This window comes from Cryptomeria japonica, chromosome 7, assembly GCF_030272615.1.
Source record: "Cryptomeria japonica chromosome 7, Sugi_1.0, whole genome shotgun sequence".
In the NCBI taxonomy this organism is placed as follows: domain Eukaryota; kingdom Viridiplantae; phylum Streptophyta; class Pinopsida; order Cupressales; family Cupressaceae; genus Cryptomeria; species Cryptomeria japonica.
In genome coordinates, this window is record NC_081411.1 from 541,820,150 (window position 1) to 541,834,274 (window position 14,125).

Here is a 14,125-nt window from a genome sequence, read left to right on the forward strand (position 1 = left end):
ATGGTATACTTGGTATATCATCTACGTTGTTCACAAAATCATGGCTATATTACATAGCACTTTATGATGCCTAGCAAGTTCAAACTTTATCAAACACTATGTAGTGTTTGTCGGCATTTGATGATTCATTCACATAGCTAACATAAGCTATCGAGTTTAAGTGCGTGATTTTTTTTTATTTGTAAAGCACTATAGATAAGTGCTAATTGACATTGATTATTAGTTTATTATTTTAAGTGGGCCTAGTTTGGTTCATCGGCTTGCATAGTCATCAAGTGACATAGCATGTTTATTGGTTCATTTCTTGGTTACTTGGCATTCTTGCATGATGTTTTTGAAACTTTACTAAATATGATTAATGGACTTCAAATAACATTGAATGGAATTGAGGGCTCGGACTTAATGAAAGTAAGGAAAGAAACAAAATACATTGTGTTATTACATTCGAACCCTAGCAGGCCACCCTCATGGTTGAGATGAAGGTAGTTACAGTGGTTTGTTTGCTCAGATTCTTGATGTGGGTTTTGGATATAGCAAACTACAGGTATAGACGTTTCAGATGGTGGACTTTATGGTCGATATTATGTGGGTTTCTTACAGATTTTCAGCATCAATTTCTCAGGTTCTTACCTTCATCAACATGTAATATCATTATGTTATTTTCAGTGTGCTCTTGAATCTTTGAAGGGTGAATTAGAGCCAATAACAAGCTAATTGCGTTGTGATTGATCCTATAGATTCTGATTTGTTAGCTTGTTTTCTTGAGTTGATATGTTATGACCTACACAAGCTAATCATGTTGTGATTGATCTTATAGACTATTATTCTATATGTTCTTTGGGTTGAGTGGCATGCATGTCCTTGATCAGTAGCCAAATTGAGAAAATGATCACCATTCACCAATCATTGTAGTTGAATTTCTAAAATTGGCCAAAAAAAGTTCAAGCAATAATTTCCTATATAGGAACCGCTGACTCTCCATTAGACATGGAGTAATACTCTATTACTGGTCATAGGAAAAAGCTAAACTCTATCATCTGGGATCATAATAGAGAAATCATTTAAAAAGACTGTAAAATAAAAAACCTGGAAAAGTTGAATAATATTAACAATATTGAAAATATTAGGTACCAAAACAAACTACATATTTGTATTGTAGAACCAGATTTACTTACAGAAATATGAAGCATCCATCTGACATCCCAATGGAAGTTGATAAATTCCATCTAGTTTAGATTCATTTACAAGAGGATCAAACATCAGCCTATCAAGCAGGTCATCACAATATGAAACCAAAAACCCTTGGTTTGCGCCATCTCTATTTAGGAATGACTTAAATCACACATGCTAAGATTACATTTCTAAATTTAAAAATTTTAAATACTTAGAGTTGACTGACATTTTCTAGGCTTAATATGTTGCTTAATGTATGTGGTCACACTAAGAATACACTTCTAGGCTTAAAAGTGTTAAACACTCAAAATTGACTAACATTCTCTAGACTTAATATAATGTTTAATGTGTGTGATTTAAGACTGACCCTTGCATACGTTAGAACACTTTTTTTGTGGGGTGCAAATAAAGAAGCCAAATTTAGCGAGCTAGATTCACAGGCGTGGAACAATAATCTGGCATGAATCAAAGAGTTTCTGAATAAGGCCATTCCCTCAAAAATTCGAAGAATCTGACCAAGTTTAGCAAAAGAAGGATAAAAGGTAAAATGTGCTTGAAAATAACGGCACTGGCTATGGGGGGAAATTTGCACCTTCCCCATCCCAATGCTCGTGTACATCCCTCCCGCCTGCAGCCAATTTGTACTCATCTGCCGCATGGCTTCCGGTCCCATCATAAACTTCTTTTTTTATAATTTTTTATGTATTCTATTTTTATTTCATAAGTTACAATGAGTAAAATAATAAATATTAAAAATTAATAGTTAATTATATATTTAACATATTTTTAATAATAAGTTATATGGTTTAAAAAAAATTAATTTTTTTAATTTATTTATTTTAGTAAAATACTATTATAATATATATAATATATAATTAAGTAATTTTAAGATATATTATATATAGATTGTAATCATATTATTTTTTTATTTTTTAAATACATATATAGATAAATAATAGCTTATTTTTTATAAATATTCTCTTTAAATTATATATTTAATTTTTAAATAATAAATTTTATGTCTATTTTTTAATAGTTATTATATTATAACATACGTTATTATATTATTTTATGTTCATCCAATCCCTGTTGGTTGCCTCGCATCCTCTTACGACCTTTTATAGTGGCCTTGCCCTTCTTATATTGTTAGATCATTCGAATGAAGCCTTTGCTTCCCCCTAGTTCCCATCCTCTGTTTCGATAACTGAGATAGCCCCTCGCTCTGTGCTCTCTTCCTCGGCCAAGAAAGATAAGAAACCTACTCCTAAGGGTAAAGGGAAATCCCCTGCTAAATGCAAGAGAATTGTCATTGACAATTTTTCCTCGGACGACCTGGATGATGAGAACCCTACCCCTGAAGATGAGGGTAGAAGGAGGTCTCGAAGGCTGGCTTCCAAAGGCTCCTCTGAGAAGAAGGATAAAACTCAAAGTGTCTCTGACTCTAAGGAGGATCGCGTTGACGGTAGGAAGGTGGTACTTTGTATGACATGGCTAGTGAAGAGGCTACTAAGGTCTCTATGTATGGGGTGGATGAGGGTATTTTTGGGCCCCTTATTGATGCGGAGAATTTGAACTATGATGAGGAACCTATTGGCCAAATCAACTTGGTGGACCCTGATGAAATAATGAAAATGGTGGATCCAAACACTTTTGGAGCTCAAACTGTGACTGTTCCTGGGGATGATGTGGCTAAGGATGAGGTGACTAATAGGGGTGATAAAGAGAAATGTGGGGATGTGAGTTTGCACAAACAGGTAGAGCAGAAGGATGTTCACAGGGATGAGGGAGGGGTTCCTAAGGGGAACCCTACCATGGAACATATACAGGGCATGAGCAGTGGAGTCTGGGAGTTTCTGAATTGAATTGATAACATGGGCCCAATACTGGAGGCCAAGGCTCTCAAAGAGGAGATCACGAAGATCAAGCACAGGTTGGATGTTTGTGACAAGTAGATGGTTAGCATAAACAAGTTCTACCTGCAGGTGTTGCACAGCTCAACGTTGACTCTCTCCCTCCTACAGGAGCGTACTGTAGTGGATGAAGCTAATAAGGATGCAACTATGGAGCTTTATAAATTCTTGTATGATGACTGGAACAAAGTCATTGACATGACTGGGGTCTGCAAGCTGGCCCCATAGGTCTTTTTCTAGTCTTTTGCTATGGTTGGGGTTGTTCCCTGTGTTTTGCTGTTAAACTCTTCGATGGTTTTTTTTATTTTTGAAAGACTGCTTTTAGTGTTGTTATAGTGTTGTTATAGTGTTGTTGATAGTTCTTACTATGTAAAGGGTCAATGCCCTAGTTTTTGCTGCTTTTTCAATAAAAAACATATATATATATATATATATATATATATATATATATATATATATATATATAACACCCCCTATAAACTGCAGTGCGTTGGGTAAACCTTTTAACATGACTGGTGACGCTGGCACAAAACGTCCTCTGGTACTACCACATGGGTTAGGGGGGAGACTAGACCTCGTGACCTCGTGCTTCACCACTGGAAGCTCTCACCAATCAAGCTTGCTCCTAGCCCTAACTAAGTTATATATATTAAGTTATGTTAGGTTTTTTTTTTTTTTTTGGATATATGTTTAAATCACTTAGCTATATATTATCTATGTTAAATTTTCATATTAGTTGTATATATAAAAAGTTACATTAGTAAAAAAAATTATATATATGTTATAATATAATAATTATTAAAATAAATAAGAACGAAATTTTAATTTTTTGATTTATATGTTAAAATTGTAACTAAGTTATGTTAAGTCATAGATTATGTATTTATAATATAATATCTATTAAAATAAATAAGAACAATTTTAAAAAAAAAAAATTAAGTATATAATTTATTATTAAAAAATTAAATATGTAACTTTAAAAATAAGTTATTATTGACTTATATATGTATTTAACAAGTTCAAAAATAATATGATTAAAATCTATAAATAATATATATCATAAAATTACTTAATTATATATTACAATAAAGTTTTACTAAAATAAATAAAAATTAAAAAATTAAAAATATAACAATATTAAAAAAATTAAATATATAATTAACTATTAATTTTTTAATTTATTATTTTATTCATTGTAACTTAAAAAGTAAAAATAAAATACATAAAAAATTATTAAAAAAAAAAAATAATGATAAAAAGAAACAGCAAAAATACGAATATAACATTTTAAAACCAGAATAGCTGCGTCCTAAATTTCCCCCCATAATTTTCCCCCATAGCCAGTGCCAGGTACCTGTAATACAAAAATCCCTATAGGGAAAACATTCATGAAGGTGCCACAAAATTCATGTCCACAATAAAAAAAGTCATCTGTATTCTGCACGAAAAGATTGTCTGCATCAAACATGACAATACGTTCCTATAAGAGTAAACTCATCCGAGGCGGTGGGAGCCGGGCAATTTATTTGCAAATAAATGCAAGCACATTTCAACCATTCATAAATCCGGTTAGTGTAATAATTCAAATGCACATACATTTATTTTAGTGGGTGAGAACTTTCTAGCGTGACAGGAAAGTTTCCGATTTACGATATGACAGCAAAATTCACGGCGTGAAAACTCTTAAATCCGGTGGGCTATCGGCTAATAACACACAAATTAAAACAAATTAAATGAAGGATTAATAAATATAAAAAAAAATTAAGTAGAATAACATTTGAAAATAAATTAGGGAAATGATGCAATAATGAAATCAAATTGGAAGAAACGGAAAGGGATAGACCCCTACCTAGAAAGTATATGAGAATTGTCGAAATCAAAATTTCAGGAGAGGACACCCTACCCTAAAATCTTGAATGAAAAAGAATAGGATCTTGCACTTTTAAATGAAAGTTTGAAGAGCAAAGATGAGGGTTGTTTAGCTCAAAAGAAGTGAGTTTGGTAGCAAAGAAGGAAAAAATCGAAGGGTTAAAACCTAATGCATACACATGTAGGCAATATCATTAATGCAAACCTAAGGTGGGTAGGATGGAGTTATGGTCAAATGTCTACATTAAACAATAATGTTTAATATTTGAACATGCTTGGACAACTATAAGAAGATTAGGAAGCACGTAATGAAAACTTTGAAACTCTAAAAAGAATTGAACAAAGTAAAGTTAGGGTTTTGAAAAACCTTCTATGCCTTATTAATTATCTCCAATCCACATGTTTTTCATGCTTATCATTTGATGTCTTTCCTACTAGTTGATCCTACAATTATACATATTGAATTCATCCCTAAATTTATGCAATCCATGAGCATACATGTTTATCTATGACTATATTATCATTACTTTTTGTTTGTTATTTTTCCTTTCCTCCATTTTATTTGCATTCCATCAATAGAACCAATTGAATGAGGCCTTTTGTCACTACACTCTTATATCGATATTGTAGATAGCTACATATAATCATGTAAAGACTAATCATCATACTGACATAATTCTTGATCACACTTGTAGGCTTGCATATGAGTTGGATCCTATTGCATAATTATTAAACCTTAGTCAATATTTACTACTTTGAGGAAAGTCACATTTTATGTTTGTACAAGTGTCACACAATATTATTACCATTAGATTGAGTGGATTATGTCAATATCACTTTTTTTTTAAATATATAATTTATAACCCTACACATGTTTCTCTCTTCTTCTTAAATAGAAAGTTAATTTGACTTTTATTTGTGATTATTATTTTCTTGTGTGGTCACATAAGCTATTCATTTAATGTCTTTAATATATTTTTCAAGCTCCTATGAAGTTTTTGAGCTTAGGATCTAGGAACACATGTATTTTTTGACATGGTTCCATTGCTTCATAGGGCCCTATATCCTTTAATATAAACTTGAAATTTACTTTTACGATAGCCTAGAATGTTCACATAAATATAAATATGTGTTCATGTTAGACTCGCATGCACCTCAAAGTGGAAAAAATGCAATTTTTGAAACTTCCAAACCTATTCCAATTACCATTTAGTTTAAGGTTGATTTTAATAAAATTACTTAATGCAATTACATAGTGACAAGTAGAGTGATCATGTTCTAAGTTTGTTCCATTCCTTGAGCATTATTCATCTTCTTTTACCTCCCACCTACACAATTTTTTATACATTCATCATTACCTTAGCTTCGTTTGCACCTATTGCCACACATTTTTCCCATTGTCAATCTGAATTTCTATGTACCTATTGCAGATATCACATTTTCATAGCCTAAGTTAATCTTCTAGTGCTCAAATTTGATCTTGACGCACCTGGGATTGACCACCGCTTTTAAATTTTTAAGTTCAAATTGTTGACTCCTATCCTTTTCCCTTAGCTATTGGAAGCCAACTTGGCATTCATTTGCATAGCATGTTGCTATGCCTTGGTATTTAAAGACAATGAATGTGCATTTAATTCATGAAGAAAATTATAAAGAGAAATGATTATAAGAATATTTAGATCTAGATTACCAAAATGAACCCATTGCATCAAAATTTACATATAGGCCATATGTATGGTTAAGAATGATGTCTACAAACTTTAGCCTAATTTTGTAATATAAGTTCTAGAAGAGATTGATTTAGGAGAACTTGGCTCTTACAATTTGATAGCTTCCCCTAAGTTATATTCGAATACTATAGTCCTTACACGCGTTCAAATATCTTAGAGTGAGGTGATGCAAGTTTCAAAAGTGTACTTTCTACAAGGATTATCTTATTGGTTATAGGATAATCATGCACATAAAATTCCTTATGTGATGCTCAAATTCAATCCTAAGTGGTACAATTAGACCCACAAAAATTATAATGACTACACAAGATCCCATGAATTAACCAAACTGCAACTAATTAATTTCTATACTAGAATAATTGAACTTCACATTATATCAACACTCATTCTTTGTCATAATTGATAAAACTAAATACCCTCTCCCTCTAAATATTCATTTGAAATATTATCAAATGCTAATTATGATTAAATTAGATTAATGCTACTTTATTAGTTATATATACTTAATTAACATAAATTAATCTATATAAAACATTTCTCCTTTTAAAATCCATACATATCCATACATATTGATGTAAAAGATCTTTTCCTTTTCTTTCCTTTCTTATACAAACCATGATATGATAATGAAAATTAACCTAAAAAGGAAACGTGGTTAGAGAAGTGAAAAAGCGAGATATCTAGAAAATAAGTAATTGCTGCCGTTTTAGGGGAGATTGAGAAATATAACTCAACTTTCAAATGAAGTAAGTGATTCGGCACAAAGGACAAAACGAACAAATTCGATTGTTTGGAATTCCACAACTTGGATTGTCCCACCAAATTCTTTTTAACAGCTTTAGTTTGCGGGCAGGCAATTCATGATTAAATGCCCGATTTTACGTCCAGTAGTACGTAGATTCACATTTTTATGGTGCATGGTTACCGTTATTTTTGCAAATTAATGATTTCCTACACTTGGTTCTTAACCACTATAACACAAAAACGTGATCTTAATGAAATATGTTTCAGGTGGGGTACGAAATCAATTTTTAATGGCTACATATCAACGATTTAGAATATAAAATTTCCAACTACATTCTTTTTTCACTAAATTATCTTGTTTTAGAATTGGTAACTGATTGAAAGCTAATACTTTTTAAGGTTTCTTGCCGTTTATAGAGCTCTGTGGTTTGGAGAAACTTAAGAAATAATTTAAGGCAAAAAGTAAAAATGGTGAGGGCAATATATGCAAGTTAAAAACATTAGAATCAGTGATGATTTTAGAGTACTACTCGAAAAAGAAATAAGTAAACAGAAGGTTGAAATAATGAATATGCAAAAACTATCAAGAATTGAGGATCGGGAATACCCTAAAATCAATGAGTTAGAAGGAAAAAAATAAGGGGATCTTACAAATTCAATTCTCAAAGCAAATGACTAGGAGGCAAAATGTCGAGGAGAATCAAACATTACAATGTAAAAAACTTACAAGTATAACTCATCAATTCCTTTCATGCATGGATGATTTCATGTATGGATGATTTCTCACATGAATTGACTCGTTCATAATTAGACCATCTTCTCATTTCATTAATAGTTCTTATGCTCTATCCTCTAAGACCTATCTTATCACAATGGAGGCATCATATCTTCTCTATCTTATATTGCACTCACATGCTTTATCATGTTCCTAAGAGCCGCATTAAGGATGATGTGCCTTCCCCATCCCAATACTCACACAATCTTATCATTCCTTTAGGTCTATTATTTACTTTTTTATTTATCTATATTTGGAAGAATGTATGTGTCTTCATACTTAACTTTATGTACTTACATATTACATCATACTTTCTTACATATTTATCATATAACTTTAGACAATCCATGTGCTTACATGTTCATCTATGACTATATTAGCATTTATTATTTTCCCTCTCCTTTAACTATCTTGCATTCAATTGATGTAACCAATTAAAGGGGGTATTGTTACCACTATTACTCTTGTGTTGATATTGGGGATAGCTAGCCAAGTCCATATAAAGACTCCTCATCATATCAAGATAAATCATGATGGAACTTGTGGACCTACATGTGAGTTGGGTCCAAGTGCACTAATATTAAAGTGTAGACTATATTGACTACTTTGATGAAAGTCGCATTTTATGTTTGTTGAAGTTTCATACCATATTATTACTATTAGATTGAGTGGATTATTTCAATATCACTTTTCCTACAAATAGTGTTTTTAACCCTAGCCCCTCTTTCTCTCTACTTCCTTTTCTACTAGAAACTTAGATTGACTTTTAGTTGTGCTTATTTTTATTTGTGTGATGTAAGCTACTCATTACACACATTATCTCTATTTTGTAAGATCTTGTAAAGGGCTTGGGCTAAGGAGAGAAACACATAATTTTTTTTGAGATAAAACCATTAATTTATGATGCCCCATATTCATTTATAGGAACTTGAATATTTACATTTTATGTTACCCAAGAATGTTCACATACGTTAAAACATATGTTCACTCTAGACTCACATGTACCTTAATGTGGGGAAAATTTAATGTTTGAACTTGCATATCCATGCCATTTTCCATTTAGTTTTAGGCTGATTTTAATAAAATGAACTCATACAATTACATAGTGACAAGTAGTGTGATCTTGTGCTAAGTTTTTTTAATTCCATTATCCCAATTGTGCACACATTTTTTACATTCAACATTATCTTATCCACATGTGCGCCTACAAATTTACCTCATTATCAATGTTAATGTACTTGTGCCATTTTAGATCACAAAACATTATTTTTTACTACCCTAGGTTAACCTTGCAACACTCTAGTTTAATCTTGACCCATTTGGGTTTGACCCCCACTTTTAAATTTCTAAATTCAAAAAATTCAAGACTCCTATTCTTTTCCATTAGCAATTGGGAGCCAACATGGTACACATTTTCATGACATGTTGCTATGTCACGGTATTTGAAGACATTGAGTGTGTATTTAATTCACAAGGAAAACTATGTAGAGAGATCAATTTAGGAACACTTCCATTTGGGGTACTAAAAAGAACCCATTGCATCAAATTTTCTTAGGACAAAAGTACAATTAAGATACAAATTTTAGCATAAGTTTATAATGAAAATTCAAGAAGAGATTGATTCATCAAAACCTAACCCTAGCAATTTAATAGCTTCCCCCCAATTATTTTCAAATGATATTGTCCTTACACATTGTCAGATATCTTAGATTGAGATGATGCAAGTTTAAAAAATAGCCATTCAATAAAGATAATCATGTTAGCTATATGATGATCATACACATCAAATTATTCATGTAATGCTTAGGTCCAATCCTAAGTTGTATAGTCAAAACCATAGACATTTTAGAGACTATACAAAACCCCATGAATTAAGTCGACTACAATTCTTTATTTTTATATCAAAATAATTGAATTTTTTACATAGATACTCATTATTTATCATAATTTCCAATACTAAATATCCTATCCCTCATTTAATTTCCAAATATTCATGTCTATAACTATCAAATCTTCTTTAATTAAATTATAATAATTATACTTTGTCACTCAAAAATATTTAGTTCACAAAAATTAGTTCATATATAATATTTAATTCCTTAAGAGTTGCATACAAGTTATGCTATTGAATGATAAGTAAAATTAAGCTAAGGAGAAAACCATGGCCGCACAAGTGTAAAAGCAAGAAATCTGTAAAATAAGTAAGCAATATAACTCAACCTTCAAAAGAAGTCGTTAAGGGATTCGTCACGAAAGCCAAAGTGAATAAATATGATTGCTTGGAATTCTACTGAATTTTTAATTCTGAAAAAATATCTATTGTCCTACCAAATTATTCTTAACAGAATTAGTTTGATGGCAGTATTCTATACGTCCACTGGTACGTCGTTTCACATTATTATAGTGCATTTTTGCAAATTAGTACTTTCCCACACAAACACGCGATTTTTAAGATTTACAGAAATGAAATAAGTTGCAGGTGGGGAATGAAATCAGTTGGTAATGGCAATTGAAGTTCAAAATAAAATTTCGAACTGGGTTTTTACTTTTACTAAATATACCTATATCTTGTTTAGAAGTGAAAACTGATGGAGAGGTCACACTTTTAGGGTTTGTTGTCGTTTAGAGCCATCTGAGAGTTGAGAAATCATTTTAATAGTGAGCGTAAAAATGGTGATGACAAAGTTTGGCAAGTTTTTTGTTTGTAAAGTTGTAAGAGTAGTACAACAGCTCGCACGCTCGAAAACTAAAAGAGCAGCATGCGGAAAGCGTTAATGCTTGAATCCTGGAAATCGAATAGTTTAAATTATTAATAACAACAATGAGGTATATCTCTCATCATCACTTTCTTATGGAACACTTGGGCAGGAAACAGAAACTGATACGTCTTCAAATAGAATATGATAAAGCACATAGCACATAGCACAAGATTTAATGTGTATTGAGCGTCACAAACATGAGTAAATTGCAGTTGAAACGTTTAGACTTTCAACTGCATTTCAGTTTCTTGATCAGGCTTTGTTTTCTCTGTGCAGCAGCATGCCTCTTCTGTGGCTTTATTCTTCTCCAAGTCCACCTCAACTGCATCCAATTTTCCATCTTCAATTCTTACACTCTTTTTGTGTCTGTAGATGCAGTACAATATCATCTGAAATAGTGACAGGGGTAATCCTATGAAATTGGGTGCCTGCATTGCACATAAACAAGAAAGCCATGATCAGTGCAAGGAAAAGAAACATAATATTGAGATTGAGATCGAGATCTTATGCTTTGGATCATATTCTGTGATTCATTATTAAGAAAAAATAATATATATTATAAAATAGCTTCTGATCATATTAATAATATTATGATTCATTATCAAGAAAACAATAATATATAATATAAAATAATTACAGATCATATTCAATAATCTATGATGAAGAAAAGATATAATATGTAATATAGAATAATTTCAAATCATATTCAATAATCTGTGAATATAGAATATGGTGATGCAAATGCAATTCTTACCATGATGACAATGTCCTTGCTGAGAGTACCATAAGCCAGCCACAAAGTGCTGCTAAGGAAAGCGAAAAATGAGAGATTGAAGGGCATGAACTCCACACTTTTTGTTTTAATTACCAGTCTCTGCACCCACGCACATACACTCACATATCAATGACTAAAGTAATAAAAGTTTCAAGGCTTAGTTTTCTAGAATTTTTAAACTAGGAGCTAGAGTCTATCATAGTGGCATTCATCAGAATGTTTTTTATCATTAATAAATCAATTTCAATATCTACACTTCTTACTGGATCATGAGCTATATTAATGGCTTCCTAGCATGATGGAGATTGCCAGAGTTCCATCTTACACAGTCAAGAACATACTGGCTATGAAGAGTGTATATCATATAAGGATTTATCCTACTAAGAGATAGATGAGTATCGGCTTGAACAAAAGGTTGATGCTATTTTAGCATCCTTAAAAATGTCAGCAACTGCATAATAGTGAGATTTTCAAATGAAATTTCTTCTATGTAATCAATTTCTACGAATTAAGAGCCAATAAATCTGTGTGATTCTATGAATTAAGTAGCAATAAATCTGTGTGATTTTAATTTTGTGTACATGGTTTCTATTTTCATTACCACTTTCTTTTTCTCTCCACATCTAATTCCAGTAAAATGGAATTCCCCATAAAGATAATGTTTCACTCAAGGAAAATCTCCATTTCACTTCAGTGGGACAAATATATGGAGGATTCTGAGTTTGGGCCTGAATGCTAATGGATTTTTTCGTTATTTATATTTGTATTGATTCTGAAATGAAATTATAGTTTCAATTGAAGCCATATAAATTAGATTTATACTAGTTGGGAGAGGAAGTGTTTTACAACGCTTCCATGATCTATTAGTTTTCTATTCAAACCAAAGATTTTTTTATTTTCTGAGAAAAGAAGAAATACTAACAATTACAGAGAGGGGTGATCCATAGAGGATCACCGTGGCCACCATTCCTACAGTACCCACAAGGAACTTCTTTTGTTGCTGATCATGCAAAGCAAACAAAGAGACTGCTGCAATGGTTCCAGCCACTGTCAGCACTCCAATAAGCATTCTCACCATTGTTCTCTGTGAATCCATTCATTGAAGATTACATCAGTTTATCCATCAGGCATATATTATCACAATGAGAATCGCATTTGAGAATACTTACCTTGGTTTTGGGCGGTGCAAAGATGAGATAGATGGAAATGAAGCAGAATTCAAGAAGAAGGCCAACAGCATTGACAATCATAACTACAAGGTTATCCCACCCATTACTTATAAGAGGCGATCCATAATATGTATACAGAAGGCAGTTAAAGAGTGCTATCAAGTAGGGAATCCCTGAGAAATCCTCCGTCGTCCTTTTCTTTATAACCCTCTTGAACGTAACACTGCCCAACAACAATCAACACTGTAATCTATGAAAAAAACCAGAACAGAACATAGCAAAACAAACTCATGGATGATACAAATCTTTTTCAAAAGACGGAATAAGTTTACTTACGCTGGCACTGCGTACATACATAAGGCTATGACACTCCCTGTACCCATCACATAACACAGCCATTAAGATTTCTACAAAAACCATGAAAACAAAACCCATGCCTAAAACTCAAGAGTTTTAGGGTTTTAGACCTGCAACGCCAAAGCCCGTACGTATGATGTTGTTCACCATTTTTCTCCAAAACTGGAATACTAAAAACTCAAATTCTTTTAGTAGAAGAAGAAGAGGAGGAGAAAGAAAGAAAGAAAGAAATGCCCGGCGGCTGACAAAGAGGATATGTGTGATTGCTCTTTATATCCTCCTGTGCAGGGAAGAGCCAAAGGCGGGGTAGGAGATTTATAGAGGTGTTATGAATTCCACTTGTTTGAGATTCCTTACACCGCATGGACAACACCACCGCAAGAAAAACGACAGACCCAATTGAGAAAAAGCACAAGCCCAAGGCTTTATTCATCAAACACGCGTCTCTCTATACATTATTCAGTTGGTTTTAATTTCCAGCTTGGTACGCCAGCCATGCGTGCAAGTGCATTCCCTTCTTAGGCTAGAGAGATTGCTTCTTTCTTTTGTCCTCTCTGCCCCACGCCATTTTCAAACCCAAATCATTTATCTACGCAAACTGCTGCCCCGAATTTGTTCATACATAGGACAGTTACATAAGGCTTCACGGAGATTGTCTCACTAAAAAATATCAGGCATTAAATGTAATCTCAGCAGTCATTGTAAATCATCACGTGTTTGAAAATTTGTTGGGTGTTACTGTTAGAGAGAATTATTTCTTTATGGGGAAAATTTTTCAGTATGAGCAAGCAACAATAGCCATCAAAGCTAATGCGCATGCGTAGGATTCTAATTCACACGGTTTCTTTTCCCCATATTGCAGTA

General features: G+C 32.4%; 1 protein-coding gene across 1 annotated transcript; it reads right to left on the bottom strand.

Moving 5' to 3' along the window:
* Window positions 1–10,872: 10,872 nt before the first annotated feature.
* On the bottom strand, window positions 10,873–13,844 carry LOC131031162 (bidirectional sugar transporter SWEET3b). Its single transcript, XM_057962207.2, has 6 exons — window positions 13,372–13,844; window positions 13,241–13,277; window positions 12,905–13,127; window positions 12,658–12,819; window positions 11,715–11,834; window positions 10,873–11,388 (listed from the first exon to the last, which is right to left on the bottom strand). Exons 1-6 carry the CDS (start codon window positions 13,409–13,411, stop codon window positions 11,182–11,184), a joined length of 789 nt encoding a protein of 262 aa, XP_057818190.1. The 5' UTR covers window positions 13,412–13,844; the 3' UTR covers window positions 10,873–11,181.
* Window positions 13,845–14,125: the final 281 nt, after the last annotated feature.

Coding starts and splice junctions, on each gene's coding strand:
- LOC131031162 (XM_057962207.2), bottom strand. CDS start 13,411: ATGGTGAACAACATCATACGTACGGGCTTTGGCGTTGCAG. Junction 13,278..13,371: donor TACGGGCTTTGGCGTTGCAG/GTCTAAAACCCT, acceptor TGATGGGTACAG/GGAGTGTCATAGCCTTATGT. Junction 11,389..11,714: donor GCAAGGACATTGTCATCATG/GTAAGAATTGCA, acceptor TGTGCAATGCAG/GCACCCAATTTCATAGGATT.